The sequence below is a fragment of the Muntiacus reevesi genome, chromosome 1 (assembly GCF_963930625.1).
Source record: "Muntiacus reevesi chromosome 1, mMunRee1.1, whole genome shotgun sequence".
Lineage (NCBI taxonomy): Eukaryota > Metazoa > Chordata > Mammalia > Artiodactyla > Cervidae > Muntiacus > Muntiacus reevesi.
Genome location: NC_089249.1, coordinates 258,266,121 through 258,284,457, shown reverse-complemented (window position 1 = coordinate 258,284,457; position 18,337 = coordinate 258,266,121). Strand labels below are relative to the sequence as shown.

Sequence of the window (18,337 nt, the reverse complement as noted above, 5' to 3'; positions counted from 1 at the left end):
CTGTGGCTTTGGTGACTTGGTAATATAATATGTGACAGAATCAGCTGTGACATACTTAGCTTGGCAATGTAATATGTGACAGAATTTGCTGAGACTGTTGCAGTCATTGTTACTATTTGCTGTGCTCTCCAATCCTTTCAACAGCACTGCAAGGAAAGTATCCTTCCCATTTTGCAAATGAGGAAACTGAGACTCAGAAATTATGTTTCCTTGAAAGTGAGCACGGGTACTATAAACAGACGGAGAAGGTGAATTTAACGCTGGACGCGGTCAAGTTAAGAGAGAACTGTCTTGCTAGAAATTTCAAACTGATTTGGAGAAGCTGGTTTGTAGCTTGGTAGAGAGGATAGGACTAAAGAGATGGGTTTGGAGAATCCTATGCACAGAGGCGGGCTTCCCAGGTGGCGCTAGTGGTAAAGAACCCACCTGCCAGTGCAGAAGGTGTGAGACATGCAGGTTTGATCCCTGGGTCGGGAAGATCCCCTGGCGGAGGGCATGGCAACCCCCTCCAGGATTCCTGCCTGGACAGTTCCCATGGACGGAGGAGCCTGGCGGGCTGTAGTCCATGGGGTTGCAGAGTTGGACACCATTACGGAAGCGACTTGGCAAGCATACACAGAGATGATAGTTAAAATTCGGAGGTTTGCTAGTGATGTGTTTCACGGTCACATGGCAGTCGAGTTGATTAATTGTTTACCTGTGTGATGCTTCCCTGCCAGTCTTTCCAGAGCACAGGCCCTCACTGCCTGGGAAGCATTCATTTTGTTCCAGGGAGGTAATAGAATGTTAGGATACATTAGGCAGCGTTGTAGGTAGATTTTCTCAGCCCTGTCCTGTTTTATCACCCTGTTGGTAAAAATATGATGTGCTGCTACAGCTTAGATTTGAAGGATAGGACGACAGGCACACGCCTAGGAAGATGCTTCAGAATCTTTAGTTCTGTAGTTTGAAACCCCTTCATCTCATTGATTCTCTGCCCTCACCAATACGTCTTTTAGAATCACTGTCCTGTACTCATTGAAAGAGGGGGGATTGTTGCTTTAAATTCTACTTATAAAGAGATACACTTTTTGTTACCTAATTATTTGGAGGAAACTTATAAGAAATACATTATCTTCTTTAATATTATGAAGAGGAGATTCCAAGGAAGTGGCTTGCTCAACTTTAAGGAATGGTTTGCATTGCAAGGACACAGCTAAGTCGAGCCCCGGCCTTGACTGTTCTGCGGTCAGTTCTCTTACCTCATCCCCACCCCTGGCCCCACCGCCAAGGACCCGCTTCTCTCATGCCCCTCAACCTTCAGCTTCTCCAAGCTTGCTGACACATCCTTACCTTTGGGCCCTTGACTTGGACCTGGCTTTCTTTTCTAGCCTTCACTGCTGGTTTGGCTCTAGGCCCAAGATTTTACAACCCACAGGAATAACATGAGGCTCTAGGGCAATAGCAGGAGGGCCATGATGCCACTGGCAGGCAATTTTGAGGCTTTGGTCTCTCCAGGAGAAATTCACAGATACTTTCTCTTTCTGGATGAAACCTGCCATCATGGTCAGGGCATCACGTGATAGGGTTGGAAGCAGTTAGCAGAGGGCAGGGTATGCGGAGTGTGTGTGTGAAGAATGTGTGATAAGAATCACCAGTAGGGTTTGTTTGAAACTACAGGAACATTTCAGTTCCCATATCCCGTATGCTGTATGTTGGTATGAACCTTCCCCACGGAGCATCACACAGGGATGTGACTGTGCCTTAGTGGTGTTAGGGCAGAAGACGAGTTGAGAAGCACCGACCTAGGAAATGGCATTCAACTTGAAGAGAATGTGAAAGTGAAGTCGCTCAGTCGTGTCTGACTCTTTGCGACCCTGTAAACTGTAGCCTACCAGGCTTTTCCGTCCATGGGATTCGCCAGGCAAGAATACTGGAGTGGGTTACCATTTCCTTCTCCAGGGCATCTTTCCAACCCAGGGATCGAACCCGGGTCTCCCGCATTGGAGGAGACGCTTTAACCTCTGAGCCATATAGATGTTTCTAAATTATGTTCCTATAGTCACTGTCAACAACATACTTTTCATCTATGAGTAACTTTAACATGTATCTATTCATGGTGCTTAGTAACTACAGAATGACTCTCATCTTAAGTGTTTGACAGTTTTGGAATGGAGAAATAAATGGACAGAGCAATGATTATATACAGGCTTTCCCTTTTCATAACAAGTACATGTTATGTGTTCATAAACATGAAGAAAATACTCATTTTTGCAAATGCCATCAGTCTTTAACAATCATAAATTCACTTGGCAAGATTAATGGTGTAGCTGTACAGAATTGTGGTTATTGTTACATTGTTTTGTTTACTGTAAACCTGGCTCAATATTGGTAAATACAGTGTAGCAGAAACTGAAGTGTTGTGAGCTATCTGGGCATTGGTCCAAGATATCATTAAAAGTACTGCCTCAGACTAATTTGGGTTTATGAATAATATTTTGTTAACAGCTTAACTAAAATTGAGCCACATGGTCTAGCTTAAAATTCTGAATCCACTAGTTAATGAGAGTACTATAAGTGGGTAGTGCATACTTAATATTCTATATTTGAGTGATGAATTTATATGTACTTTTGTGTTAACCTTTAAATTGTAAGTCCCCAAATGCCTAATATAATCTAGTATCTTTAAAATTTACTTAACACTGTGATTTGCAGTTAATTTGAGTTTCTTATAAACTAAAATATTGTTGGTTTAACAATAACATCTAAAGAATAAGGAGAAAGTGCTGAACAAATACTACAATGGATGTTCAATGTCCATTTTGGCATATGGGTGTGTAAACAGCTGGAGTTTATAATAACATTCACTAAAAAGATGGAAGGATATAGTGTTGTTGTAAAAGTTCAATTATTATACTAATAATTATACCTTAACATAGGTTATGGGAATTATTAATGTTTGGTTTTAAATTAATAATTCATATTAGGTACAAAAGAGAATTTAGAATATGATAAAAATTAGATGATACAAGACAAAACAATTCTTTTTTAGGTGTTTCTTGCCAAAAGATACAGTGTGTCTTATTCTTTTGTGTCCCATTTTAATTAAAGTTCTTTCTGAACATACATGTATAAACTCCCATTGAAAAGATGTTGGAAGAGTTGATTTTCTGTCACTGTTAGTGTGAAAAATACTTTCGTAATGAAAAGGTGTATGCATTGTTTAAAGAATGAATTTAAATATACCTCTTCTCAATAAATATTTTATTCTTTTCCCAGGTTAGCTCTCTACGTATATGAGTATCTGCTCCATGTAGGAGCTCAGAAATCGGCCCAAACATTTTTATCAGAGGTATGTTATATATATTTTCTGTATTGTATTTTGATGTCCTATATAAGTGAATGAAAAATATAATGTAAAAGTTATTTGAAAATAGTGAATGTTCAGTTATTCAAATGCATAATGTAGTCTTTGTAGATTATTGGAAGCATTTGCAGTATCCCAAAATGCCATTTCTGTGCAAATAACTTCCTACTCAACTTTCTAGCCATTCCCACCGCCCGCCCCCCCCCCCCCCCCCCCACCGAGGAATAGAAACTAATATTAACCTCAGCAATAATAATCAAGAAAGCAAATTTGCTTTAAGAAAAAAAGGCAAACACCATCATATCTCTAGTTTTAAAAATATTTTGGTATTATTCACAGTTTTGGAAAATATGGTTTTTGTTTTTATTTTGAATAGATAATAGTGGGTTGATGACCGAACTTAAGGTAGAAAAGATTTTGATAATCTTGCTTCAAGTTCTTGTTTCTGTTTTTCTCCTTCACAATTTTTAAACCTTAAATTTGAGCTTTTATACAGTGTTACCTTTTCTTCTTCAATTAATATAATAATGAGGAAGAGGAGGACTTTACTGTGTTATATTATGTGTGAGCATATTATCTACAGTTCTAAGAAATTTGCAAGGTATCTGGTATTATTTCTGATTTACTGATAAGAACTACAGGACTCAGGGAGTTTATATAACTCATTTGTGGTCACACAGCTTAGTAAGTTATTGAACTTACTAGTTATTGAACTAGTTATTTGCTAGTTATTGAACTAGAATTCAAACCTTAGGTGCATGTTAATTCCAAAGTCCCTGGGTTCCCCTCGGTATCTGTGCTGTCCAGTATGGTAGCGACTGGCCAAATATGGCTTTTTGAGCACTTGAAATATGACTGATCCAATTGAGAAGTGCTGTAAGTATGAAGTTACACACTGGATTTTGAAGACTTGATGTGAACAGAAGAATACAAAATATCAATAATTTAAAAAATTTGATCACATTGAAAGGATAATATTTTGGATGTATTAGATAAAATGACTAGCATTATTTTTCTTTTTCAAAGTAGTTACTAGAAATTTAAAATTATATCTGTGGCTCTCATTTGTAGCCTGTGTTTATATTTCTGTGGGACAGTGCTGATCAAATTATGTGGTCTCTAGTGATCTCATTAGTTTGCCTCTACAAGATCAGGGACATTGACAGGCAACCCCTTGACCAAAGTCTACAACCTTCTTGAGATGCACTATCCCCCACCAAGCACACAGGTAAACACACATATCCCCCCAATCTAATTAGACTAATTAATTAGTATATGTTAACCATTGCGACCTATTTGCAAGTAAGAAAATTGAGAGGTATGCTCAGAACTTAAGTCAATTGTTTTACCATAGAAGGAATATATGCAGTGTAATAAAAATGTGATTTCAAAGTATATTTAAATCAAGACAGAAGTTTAACGTATTTATCCCTGATTAAATCATAAATTAGAAGACTTTGGTCTGTAACCTGAGTCATATTCACTGTTTGATGTTACAAAGGAAGCAGCTGAGATTGCAAACAGGATACTTTTAATAATTATATTCTTAATCACTGCCAACTTATATTTAAAAGAAACCTCTGCAAGGAGATCCAACCAGTCCATCCTAAAGGACTTCAGTCCTTGGGTGTTCATCGGATGGACTGATGCTGAAGCTGAAACTCCAATACTTTGGCCATCTCATGCGAAGAATTGACTCATTGGAAAAGACCCTGATGCTGGGAGGGATTGGGGGCAGGAGGAGAAGGGGATGACAGAGGATGAGATGGCTGGATGGCATCACCGACTCGATGGGCATGAGTTTGAGTAAACTCCGGGAGTCGGTAATGGACAAGGAGACCTGGTGTGCTGCGATTCATGGGGTCCCAAAAAGTCGGACACGACTGAGCGACTGAACTGAAAGTCAGTTATGGAGATTTTAAACTTTTGTTTCAATGCAGTTGAAAACTTGATGAAAGGAGTTACTGATCACTTTTCCTAGATAAAGAATTGTTTTGAATTGGCTCAACTTTCTGAATCTGTTTTTTCTTGCCAACATTAATCATTTAATCAAACAAAAAAAATGTTGCTAACTTATTTAAGGACGTTCAGATATTTGGATTCAAATAAGTTATGTAGATTGAGCAGATAACAATATGCTGTACTGATATGCTTCTGAACTTAATGGAAAATGGAAATACAACTTTTACTAGTGCTATTTGGTAAAAATAAAATTATAATTTCAGAAGAGATTTGCACATTTTTAAACAAGTATTTACCATGATTTTATTTTCTCCGGTTGCATTTGGAATACAAAACTGAGGATTTCTCCATTATCAATCTTGTTCAATTTCACAAGAGGAATCAGTTAAGCTGAAAATAAACTCCTGTCACCAGGAAGATATACAGTATTACTGGACTTTGGAGATGAGTGTATGTAATTCCCAGGATAGTTACATGAAAACCATTGAACATAAAGCAATAGTATATATTTTTGTGGGTACATATTTATGAACGTGAAGTGAAGTAAAAGTTCTGAAAGAATACACATTCCAGAGTAGTTGTTTGTGGGAGTGGGGTTGTTAAAGTAATTAAAAAGGAATTTTTATTCTGCAATGAAAAATATTTGTAGGGTTTTTTAAAACAAATACACGCAAACACACACACACACATATATATATTTGTATAGTTAAAATTATCTTGATTTTAAAATGAAAGTTTGGAAGTAGATTTGTAATAGGCCACTGCTGAGTACACCCTAGAGTTCTAGATGTAGTCATCCCTCCATATCCACTGGGGATCGGTTCTGGGACCCCATCCCCCTCTCCCATGGATGCCAAAATCCACAGATGATCAAGTCCCTTATGTAAAACAGCACAGTGTTTTCATATAACCTACACTCATTTTCGCGTGTATTTTAAATCATCTGTAGGTTATTTATAATACCTAATACAGTGCAAATGCTGCATAATAGTTGTAAATACAGTGTAAATGATATGTAAATAGTTGCCCATTGTGAGCAATTTCAAGTTTGACTTTTTGAAACTTTCTGGAACATTTTTTCCAAGTGTTTTCTACCCATGGTTTTTTGAATCTGTGGATGTGGAACCTGCAGATAGGGACCGTTGACTATAATTTCAGTTGGTAAAATTTCAATAGCTTGCTATATTATCCTCCTTCATGCTTTAAGTTTCCATCATATCAGCTGCTTGTGTTTGTCTGTACATACCAGAAGGCATCTCTCATCTGGGCTTTACTCAGTGCTATTCACTGCCTAGAATCTCCTCCCCTTCTCTTCTTGACTAGCTCAGAGGTAGCTTTTTCTAGGAAAGCTTTCTCAGGGCTCCACCTCTCCCTGCTGATAGTGCATTCTTAACATGAAAGCCTTTGCATATTCTGCCAAGAAGCTTGGACTTATCTTCTCTGCAAAAGGGAACTTTTATTCTTCTAAGAAAAAGAATAGCATCATTGGGTTTGTACTGTAATGTCTGTGTGAATGGCAGTACCCATCCTCTTAAACCATGGACAGTGTAATCTTTTACAGCTTTGTTCCCTATTTAGCATTGCTTTCTCTCTCTTTTCTTTCACTTGGATCGTCTGGAAATTTTAAGACTGCTTGTTGTAGGATGGGACTTCCCAGGTGGTGCTAGTGAAGAACCCAGCTGCCAATGCAGGAGATGTAAGAGACGCGGGTTCGACTCCTGGGTGGGAAAGATCTTCTGGAGAAGAGCATGGCAACCCACTCCAGTATTCTTGCCTGGAGAATCTCATGGACAGAGGAGCCTGGCGGGCTACAATCCATGGGGTCGCACAGAGTCAGACATGACTGAAGCGACTTAGCACATTCAGCACGTAGCATTGTAGAATGACTTCTTGAGTCACTTGTGTAGTAAAGGACCATCTTACCTAAATTAGTACGCTATACCAGATTTTTACCTAATTCGTACTGTTAAACAGGGAACTTAAACAAAATGAGACTTACTTGGATATTTGTGATAAAAAGGAAATGACTGAAGTGGCACCAATTACTCAAGTATACAATGTCCTCACTGTGGTTTAGGGTGAAGTAGAATGCTTCTTCCAGTTTGGGCTTTCTCCCTCAGGATGAGTGAGGGTGTGGATGACTGTGACATTAGTGAGCCCTGGTCAGCCAGGATGTTCTGTGCTGGGCCACCTCTTTCATTTTGTGTGGATTTGCCTTCTGGACTAAGTTGTGAGAAGGTCAAGTTGGAACTCCAGGCATCATCTGAGCAAGTAAGATGTGAATCTCAGCATCTAAGTTCTCACTTGGGCTTAGCCTTTCTGATTGTGCCCTTAGCTTAGCCTGTCGAAAATTGGATTGCTTTTGGTAGCTTTGGTTATCAGTCAAAATAGTAGGACATTCATTAGTCCAGCAATTTTCTTCCTAGTTAAAAGAGATAGTATTGGAAATTAAAACATTTGTCTAGCCAGGTTGTGTTGACAAGCTCACTGTTATCTCTGATTCATCATAGATTTCAAACCATGTCTAAATCCTAAATGTTACTTTGGGCTCATTAAAAACTTATCTTTTTGCTGGATTATATTGTTTCATTTTAGATAAGATAATTCCTGTTTGTTCCTGAAATAGACTACACAAGATAGAAAAGAATTGGTCAAGAATTTCCAAAATAGCACTTTTGAGCACTTACCACATGCCAGGTCTTTCAAATCATTTCATATGTACTAACTCATTTAAACCTCAGCACAACTTTAAAGTACTACTAAGATTATCTTGTTTTCATAATTGAGAAAATGGAATAAGTAAATACGATTTAGAACACAATTCATATCCAGCAGTGTGGCTCCACAGTCATTGCTCTGACCCATTATACTAAGTTGCCTCCAAGTTAAAGTTCAAGAAACGTGTAAGGAAATCACTACTATATGTTCCATATAGCTCCAAGTGTCTGTCACCTGGATAGCCTACAACCTTCCTATTTCCTAGGGTTACCTTTTCTACCACAATGACTCCAACTTAAACCCTAATATGACAGATTGTTTCAGGTCCTCTTTAATATCTCTGGAGCTTACAAGCCTTCATAGCCTAATGCTCCACTAACGCATTGCTTTGGGTATGAAGGGTTCTTACTGAAAGTTAGGGAAAAGCTGAAGACTATTAAGCGTTAAGTACAGTACAAGCAACAACATTGACTCGGATATTAGACACAACTATCCTTAAGTTCTTTGGTCTTCTTGCCATAGAGAATTTCTCACCAGCTGTTGTCCTGAAGACTCCTTCTGCCTTCTCTCTCGTTGAGTCCTTGCAACTTTCCCAGTGGCTCCTTTTCTGACTACTCCCAGACCCTCAGACGACTCCTTCCTGGAGACTATTAGCAACCTCCTAAATCCTTGTTACTTTATTATGTAGAATATTAGCTATCTGTTCTTTACTTTCAAACCATTTCTAAGTGCCTTTGCCTTTCTGGGCCAAACATAGGAAGGATCCATCAAGGAGTTTTCCCAATTTCCCAAGAAAGAAATTTTTCTCTTTACAAAGACTTCTGCATTCCTTCTAAAGCAGAGCTTCCGTGATTATGGAAGTGATCTCTAATCTCTGCTGTTCAGTAAGTTCTCCACTAGTCACATGTGGCAACGGAACCCTTAAAAAGTGGCTAGAGAAATCGAAGAACATTCAATTAATCCTGTGTAAAGAGCCACAAGTGGTTAATGAGTACCACATTGAATAGCACAGTTTTGAATTACATCTCCTTCAGAGTGCAGTCAGATTGTTCTTCCTGTAGTACATCTGTTTGCTTTAATTTTTAAAATTAGAATGTAAAAGTTTTCACTTTTATTACATTTAGTGTATAGTTGCACCTATACTTCTATACATGGACGGTTTTAGAAAACTAGTAGGAACAGTAGATTATATTTAACTTAGACGTCTCAGGAGTTTTTCTAGTAACAGACATCTCCCCAGCCCAGGGACTGACCCCAGGTCTCCTGCGTCACAGGCAGATTCTTTACCCTGTGAACCACCAGGGAAGCCTATACATGGGTGTGCAGATTCTTTTCTTAACATAGGAACTAGTGTTATCCTTTTATGATATTAATTTTTTTTAATATTAGTTTTCAAGAAGTATGATAGTACTTAGGAATACTCTGTAAAGTTTGGATCTCATGAGCTTCAGATGTACTGCTGTGCTGTTGGCGTTACTGTTGAGTAGATCTAGATCATCTAAAGTGGTCCCACACTGACCAAGCTAGAACCCCTCCCAAAAGGTGCTGCCAGCATCCAGAATTGCCACACCTCTACTTTGTTGCCGCTTCTGCAACAAGCAGCCACTTGGAATCAAGGGCAGGAAGCTTCTCTTCTTCCTCCTGCCCTTTGATCTCCTACTGGTACCTCCTGATAGAACTTAAGGAAAACTAGGTGGCTAGGGGCCAAGGAAGTGTAATTTTCAGAATCCAAGTACTGACTGTAGAATGGAGGATATAGGAGGGTGGGTGTGGGGCTGAAAGGTAATAGGTAAATGACTAGTATACCTTGCCAGAACAAATAATGATGAGATAATAAGTATATGTGTATGTATGTGCGTGTGTGTGTGTATCACAGATTTTTTATTATACACACTTACTGTGCTTTCATTTTTGTTTTACTTCAGTTGTTTTCGGTCAGTTCACTAAACTTTATAAATATTCTCTTTTTGTGGTTGTAGCGTTTTTCATTCTATGACCTGTGCCATAGTATACTTTACCAGTCCCCTTACTAATGGACATTTATATTGTTTCCAGTCTTTTGCAATTAAAAATGATGTTTCATTGAAAATTGTTTTATATGTAACTTTGCACATGTGACCATATTAATAAATTCCTAGAAGAATTGCTGTATCAGAGAGTTATGTTCATTGAAATTTATAATTTTCATTTATAAACCATATGGCATATCTTATTCTTGCCAATATACCATTCATTCATGATTCATTGTTTGGCTCTGCATTTATGTAGAAATGCTGAAAACACTAGATCATATTACAGAGACGCTGCCTAATCACAGACAAGGCCCTCAGATGTAAGGTATGGTGGTAGGCATTGGTCTTGCAATTTACAAGGTTACAGGAGAGTACAGCTTTTAGCTGGACTGATGATGGAGGGAAGGGAGGTGGATGATTTAAAGAGCAAAAGCCTACGGACTAGGTACTACACACAGAGGCTGCAATAATACAAGAAGAAAAAATAGAAATTATTTGCATAGATACCACTTAAGCACCTGAACAAGTCTGAAGCCCATGAAACTGAGTACAACAGAAAACGCCTCTTCATAAATAGCAGAAGAATTGTTTCTAAGGTGACTTTTGACATTTAGAGGTGTTTTCTGGCTGTTCCTCCACCTCATCCATCATTATGTTTGCTAAAAAAATTAAACTATATGTATGAATATGACTTCAAAATGAAAGTCCTTTACCTTTTTCCAGGGATAAGAGTTGTAAGTTTGGTGTCATTTTTTATACATACAATGAAGTTCATACATACATATTCACACATATGTTTAAACAGAAAAGGTATGTATTATTATGTATGTATTATTTTGTAGCCTTTCTTAATCTCATTTGAAAAACCAGTCTATCATAGCCCTTTTTCCATATAGATTTATCTTATTCTCTTTAATGATCACACACTATTCTGTAGTGTTTAAGTAGTAAATTTTATTTTGCCTTCACTGTTGGTAAATGTTTTTCAGGTTGTTTCCAATTTTCATTTTAACAGTGCCACAGTAAATGTGACAAAGTTTTCTGTAGATCAGGTTCTGTTTTCCTGAATATCATCTAATGCTTTTTCTAAATAAGTATTATCTGGGGTGGTATTTGAGGCTTCCCAGGTGGCTCAGTGGTAAAGGATACACCTGCCAATACAAGAGACATGGGTTCAATCCCTGGGTTGGAAAGATCCCCTGGAGGAGAAAATAGCAACCCAACCACTATTCTTGCCTGGAAAATCCCATGGACAGAGGAGCCTGGCATGTTACAGTCCATGAGGTCACAAAGAGTTGGACACAATTAAGCATGCATGTAACAAGAATAGTAATTAGTTTAGAGGCAAAAGACTGCCATTCACTGTGGAAACGTATTCCTGTGTAGAACCATCTCCTCTTTGTAAATACCTTGCACATTGGTTGTTGTTCACTGAATAACTGTGAAAGGATGACTTTTGTGTTAAGTATGTTTGACCAAAGTTTTAGCTGATTCTTCCACAGACTTGTGATTTAAAGTGAGAAAATGAACTTCACTCATGATATAGAAAATAATATTTTGAGGATGAAAAAGATGATGTTTGTGAAACATTTTGTTTCTCTTAGGAGTAATAAGATGTTATACTGTTTAAAATACAAATACATTAACTTCAGGCTTCCTCTTGTAGAAGACCATATCAAATATAAACCATATAGGTTTTTTCCTAGAGTACCTTATGTCCTGAAAGATCTGATGACTGTAGAAGTTGTGAAAGTGCAAGAAAGAGACTGCTTAGTAGGTGATGCAGTGCAGCATGACTCTTGTTAGACTGTGAGTCTAATAACCTCTAGCAGTCTGTCATTCAGACCTAGTCATGCCGCTTTGACTCTTCATAAGTCATCTCACATTCTCCTTTTAAGTATTTCACAGTTGTATTAGGTAAAGTCAAGATGAGCTGAGATGAAACTTAAGGACTCTACTTTGAAAAACTTCCAGTTTTTATGCTTAGGATAATTCCAGTTATTAGGAATATTAGTATGTCTGGGGTGTATCTGTGAGGTCCATCATTATGCCCTTTCAAGAAGACATTGACTTGGGAAAAGATGGTAAGAGAAAAGATTGAGAGAAAAGATGAGACACAGGTTTTTGACCAAGTTATAACTTTAGCAGGACATCAGAGCTTTATTTCTCATAAGACTCATTAAGTACCATTTCTTATTTTTCATGAACTGAAAAAGATAAAATATTGATTACCTGAAATTTTCAGATAAAAGGTAGCATAGATTTAAAAAAATTTTTTGAATGTTACTACTTAGGAGAATTCAAGTTAGGATCTGGCTTCCATTTATATAACATGTTCTGGTTCATTGTTTATGTTTAGACTTTATAAATTTAAAGTGATTAATTCTTAGAGTTTCACTTTTTAGCTTTTAAAATGACTATCATATACATAATTTTCTAATCTTCAGAGAATTTCTCTGGTTTTTGATAGCAAATTACTTTTTTACATTAAAGTTTTCATTGATTTTATTTCATGTGCATAAGCTCTCTAAAAATGCTATCGGTTTTAGTGATTTTAACTATGCTTAAGTTTTACATCTCTTCCTTAAAGAGGTTTTTTTGTTTTAACATTTAGAATCACTTATGAGTTTTTATTTAAAATATTTTTGTCTTTTATCCTGTTGGGATAACTTCTTCCATGGTAGGTGATGGAAAGAATTCTGTTAATCAGTCAGTATTTATAGTTGTTTGCTTCCTGGTAGTGGTAAGGGCCAATGGACACATTTTACTGATCGGAGTATTGTTAAATTATTTTTTAGTTATTTAAAAAATTAAAAGCTACACTTATGTATAAGAGTTGTTTGTTCTTGAAGCTGGATCACCTTAGCTAAAATGATAACTTCTTACAGTTTGTCTGTTCTCTTTATCCTCCTCCACTGCTTTATTTTCCTCCATAGCATTTGTCACCTTATACTTCTAGTATAAATGCAGTCTTTTTTGGGGGGGATGGGACAGGGATGTTTGTTATGGTCTGTTTTCCCTACTGAGCTTCTCTTTAGTGGTGAAGAATCCACATGCAATGCAGGAGTTGTGGGTTCGATCCCTGGGTCAGGAAGATCCTGTGGAGAAGGAAATGACCACCCACTCTAGTATTCTTGCTGGAAAATCCCATGGACAGAGGTGCTTGGCAGGCTAGTCTATGAGGTCACAAAGAGTCAGACATGACTTAGTGACTAGACAGCAGCAGTCCTTTCTACTAAAATGTGATCTCTTTGAATGCAAAGATTTTTATCTTTTCTTCTTAATGCTATCCAGTGCTTAGAAAGGGCACTGTATAAATACACACTCAGCTTTGCAATTTTTAAATTTAATTTGGAAAAAGAATTTAATCAGAACTTTTAATTTTGAGAATATTGACCTTGTTTTAAATTTTTATTATGGTGAACTTCAACTCATCTGAAATATAAATAATTGGAAAGTTAATATCACCATCTTTTAAAATTCTTACATATGCCTTTTCAGTTCCATTCCCTCAAATCAGAAACTTATTCAAAAATTCAATCCTTAAAGTTTAATTTGTAGTCTGTACATATTAAGCCCAAGTTCTTGCAAGTGTCTGGGTTAATGGTGGTAGCTGATTTCCATATTGGTGTTAATAATTGTGATTTTCATGTGCCTTTAGATCCTGAAATACTTTCTGAAATTCTGGCACAGTGGGAAACAAATTCAGGAAAATAATGGTGGCATCTTCTCTCAGACTACTCAATCAGCCAATTATAATATAAAATGAGTATTTGTAAAACTTGGGTAAAGAATAACATGAAAATGATTAAAATCCTATATACTATCTTAATTTAAATGGGAAAATATTGCTTTCTCATATGTGTGGGGAAAGTATTATTAGGAGTGTTTAATATCTATTTTATTCATTTTAGATAAGATGGGAAAAGAACATCACGTTGGGGGAGCCACCAGGATTCTTACATTCTTGGTGGTGGTAAGTATCTTTTATTCCATTTTCATTAGATTGATGATGCATTTCGATAGGCTCGCACGTACCTGTTTATGGTTTCATGCTTCTCATTTATACTTTTTCATTTTCTGTAATTATTTTCTGAAAGGTAGCACTCATAAAAATTAAAAAACAAGCTCAAAACCAGCATTAAGTAGTTAACTTAAAAATACAACTATTAAGTCAAGATGGAATTGTGACCAGTGTGGAATCTCCAGCTGTAATTATGAGTTTGTATTAGTCAACTCTGGTTACCATAAGAAAGTACCATATACTGGGTGGCTTGAACAGCAGAAATTAATTTCTCACGGTTCTGGAGGCCAGAAGTCCCAAGTTCAATCTGCCAAGCATGGTGTGTTTCTAATGAGAACTCTCTTCCTGGCCTGTAGATAGCTGCCTTCTTACTGTGTCCTCACATGGATATATAGAGAGAGACAGAGCAAGCGCATGCTAACTGACTGACTACTCTCTGGTGACTGTTTTTATAAGGGCACTAATTGCATCATGAGGGCCCCACCCTTGTGACTTCATCTAAACCTGAAGATACTGGAGGTGGTGGTGGTGGTGGTGGTGGTTGTGGTGAGTTTTTAGAATAGTCTAAAAAAGTTTGAAATAGTTCTAGATAGATTCAGAGATAGAACTGCCTAGGAATGTACACACAAATGGTCAGTCAGTATTAAAGGTTCAGTTGCTATCAGAACTTATAAATTTTATTGCAGCACCAGTACACCCAGGTTTGTGACTTTTCTGCAGCAGCAATTATTAGTCTAGGTATTCAAATGGACAAACTAAGCTTTTTCTTTTCTTTTTTAAAAAAATTTCTTCATTTAGGAGCATTTCCTGTTCAGTACGTTATGCACTCATCTCTCAGCATCATACTTGAAACGAAAAAAACAAAAATAAAAGTTCTCTTCTAGTGCCGTGGATGTGGTTTCCTTGGTCTGTTACTTAATGCCATCATCTTTTTAATCTCTCTCCTGAAAACGTGCTTTACTAGAAGTTCCATGGTGAATGGAACCGCACTTGGTCAGTTATGATTGTGGGTTTCCCTTGTTAGTCTAAAATACGTATGGCAGGAACAGGTGCAGTCCTTTGGTTCAGAGTTGTTCCTGTATTTGGAATAACGGTTCCTTGCAGTTAAGCACGATCATTGTGCTGTTTTCCTGGGGCTTAAGACTGATGTTTTATAACATAATGTTTTAAAAGTCAGTTTTTCATTTTACTTAAGCTGTTTTTATGATATCTAGATCTAGACTGTAAGTGCTTAACTGCTGAATGTAATTGAGGTTCCCCACTTATCAACACCCTTATATTTTATATGCTCCCTATTATGTCTATAAAGTGACACTAGAAACCACGTTAGAGGTCTGTCCCTATTGGATCAGTGGGCTAACAAAATAAGATTTTAAGTTTTTCATTATAGAATTAATTCCGTTTCTTGCCCCCATTTCTCTTTTACTCCCTTCCTCGTGAATCTAACCTATCCTCTTACTGTAGATGGTTGATAATAATTCACTGAATACTTTGACTTTTTGCTTCTGTCAGACTTCAGTTTTTTTGGTCATTTTTATCAGTAGGTGCAGCTCTTAAATCTGCTATTGCTCTTCCTTTTTCTGTGACTCTTAGATTCAAGGGAGCCCTTTCTCTGTGGTTTTGATATTTTAAGTAATTTTTACTTAGTTATAGATATCAAAGAAATTGTAAATAAAGGGCACATAAATATTTTAGGTCATATTTATTTTCATTTAAGTCTGGCACATGCAAAAGGTACATTATTTTCAGTGTTTTTAATGATCTTCCCTAAAACTACTACCTTTTGTGGTGCCTGCTTTATTGATATAAATGAATGATTCTTAATGATTTTGAAGTCATGGGGTCCTCTGAGAACTGATGAAAAGCTAAGGATCCCCTCTTGCAGGACATTGCCCAGATCCTAAGCTTTTCTGATCATTGTGTGTAGCTAACCATGACTGTGGGCCTTAAGTCCAGCAGGGTCCTGACTTTTTTCCTGCAGTTGTTTCAAAGATCTCTTTGGTTTTTTCTTTTCAAAATTAATACTTCATTTTTTTAGAGTAGTTTTCAGTCAGTTCACAACAAAATTGAGGAGAAGGTAGAGATTTCCCATATGACTCCTGCTTCCACAATGTATAGCCTCCCCATAATCAACATTCCCCACCAGAGTGGTACCCTTGTTGTAACTGATGAACCTACATTAACACACTATAATCACTCCAAGTCCATAATTTACATTACAGTTCATTTCTGGTGTTGTACATTCTGTGGCCTTGAGCAAATGTTATAATGACGTGTATCCACAATTATAGTAATATACAGTGTAGCAAGTAAGAGCAGGGCCTGGGGTTGGTACTCTGGGGGAGGTCAACATTTAAGTGTTAAACAGATAAAGAGGAGCCTCCAAAGAAAATACTTAGAGAGGAAGGAGGGTAATCAGGAAAGAATAATATATGGAAACTAGAAAAGGTGTTCCAAGGAGAGAGTAAATTCTGCAGCAGGTATAAGTTAAAAAAAAAAAAAAAAAAAGTTTTCCTGAGTTGGGAACTGAGGTTTTCTTAGGTCTTCTTGAGGAGAACAATTTCAGTGGAATAGTGAACATGAAATTTAGGATACTGTTATGTTCCATTTTTCCAGTTCCAGGGTTATGAAGAATAGTTGAGGTATGTATAGTAGTTTCAGGATTAACAACACAGAACAGGACCTGGCATTTTTGTTTTTTTATTTTTAGAATAGATTTCAGCAAGTATATAGATGGAGGTAAAAAGAGCAGGGGAGATTGAAGGTGCTGAAAGAGAACAAACATGAACAAAAATGCAGAATAAATTACAGGAGAAATGAGGGGCAGAGGCCTTGGAGAAGAGAGAAGTTTCTCCCTTTAGTATGGCTTAGGGGAAAGTGTGTGATTTTTCTGGAACTGTTTTTCTTGTTCCTAATATGATGTCCCTTGTGATTTCTTGTCTTCTTTCAGTTTGCATCATGCCCAGAACTGTTGTAATTTTTATGCCTCTCTCCCGTGTTCATTATACTCACTGTGATCAAATCCATCTTGAAAGCATGTTTCCTGTTAATATGCTTTAATAAAAGCTCTCTTCCATGAATTTCAGGGATACAAATGCCAAGGAACTTCTTTCGCCTGAAATTAATGTCCTTTTTTATTTGTATAATTTAAAAATACACACTTTTTAAAACTTCCTATTTAAACTTTTAATGGAAGAAACTTTTAAATTTAATTTTATATATAAAAACCTTTTGGAATAACTTTGGGCTCATGTATTTATATCCTGTAATTAAATATGTATAACATTGCAGAAAAAATGAACCAATAACTAAGGTTATCATAAGAATCCAGTTTCTATCCCCTGGCAGTGGAAAAGTCAAATTTTGCAACACGCCAGCACTCTGACTATCTTAGAATCTAATAATGACATGAGGTATAGCTATGAATAAACAAATAACCATGTGAAAATAATTGTGTTGGAATTAATCAGCAGGCTCACTAGAATGATATATAATATTTGTAAGTGGCAGACTACTTCTTATCTTGTATGTCTTGCCTGTAATAGGCATTGCATAGCTAATTATTTATTTGAATTTGTTAAACTAAACATCAATATAAGACAGTGTAGGCAACAACTAGGATAGAAAGAGGAGTATAACCACAGTAAGCACGGAATTAATCATGTTAGCAAGAAAGAAAGTAAACAACAGAACTGGTCAGACTGTATAGAAAAAGTGAAATGTGTTAGAGAGTAGGGAAGGAATGTGGAATACAAAGGAAGATTTGGTGGGAAGACATGGTAAAAAAAAAGAAAACAACCTGTGGTACATATACACAATGGAATATTACTCAGCCATTAAAAAGAATTCATTTGAATCAGTTCTAATGAGGTGGACGAAACTGGAGCCCATTATACAGAGTGAAGTAAGCCAGAAAGGAAAACACCAATACAGTATACTAACACATATATATGGAATTTAGAAAGATGGTAACAATAACCCTAATATGCAAGACAGAAAAAGAGACACAGATGTATAGAACAGACTTTTGGACTCTATGGGAGAAGGCGAGGGTGGGGTGATCTGAGAGAACAGCATCGAAACATGTATATTATCAAGTGTGAAACAGACCACCAGCCCAGGTTGGATGCATGAGACAAGTGCTCAGGGCTGGTGCACTGGGAAGACCCAGAGGGATGGGATGGAGAGGGAGGTGGGAGAGGGGATCGGGATGGGGAATACATGTAAATCCATGGCTGATTCATGTCAATGTTATGACAAAAACCACTACAATAT

At 36.9% G+C, this 18,337-nt stretch overlaps 1 protein-coding gene across 2 annotated transcripts in view; it reads left to right on the top strand.

Annotated features, from left to right (window-relative positions):
- The window catches only part of SSBP2 (single stranded DNA binding protein 2), a 294,033-nt gene that overhangs the window by 82,063 nt on the left and 193,633 nt on the right, over positions 1 to 18,337 (top strand). For both annotated transcript variants that reach the window (XM_065919078.1, XM_065919077.1), the window contains exons 2-3: positions 3,259 to 3,331; positions 13,953 to 14,014. In XM_065919078.1, the coding sequence (XP_065775150.1) occupies positions 3,259 to 3,331; positions 13,953 to 14,014 (135 nt within the window). The remainder of the gene's footprint in view (positions 1 to 3,258; positions 3,332 to 13,952; positions 14,015 to 18,337) is intronic.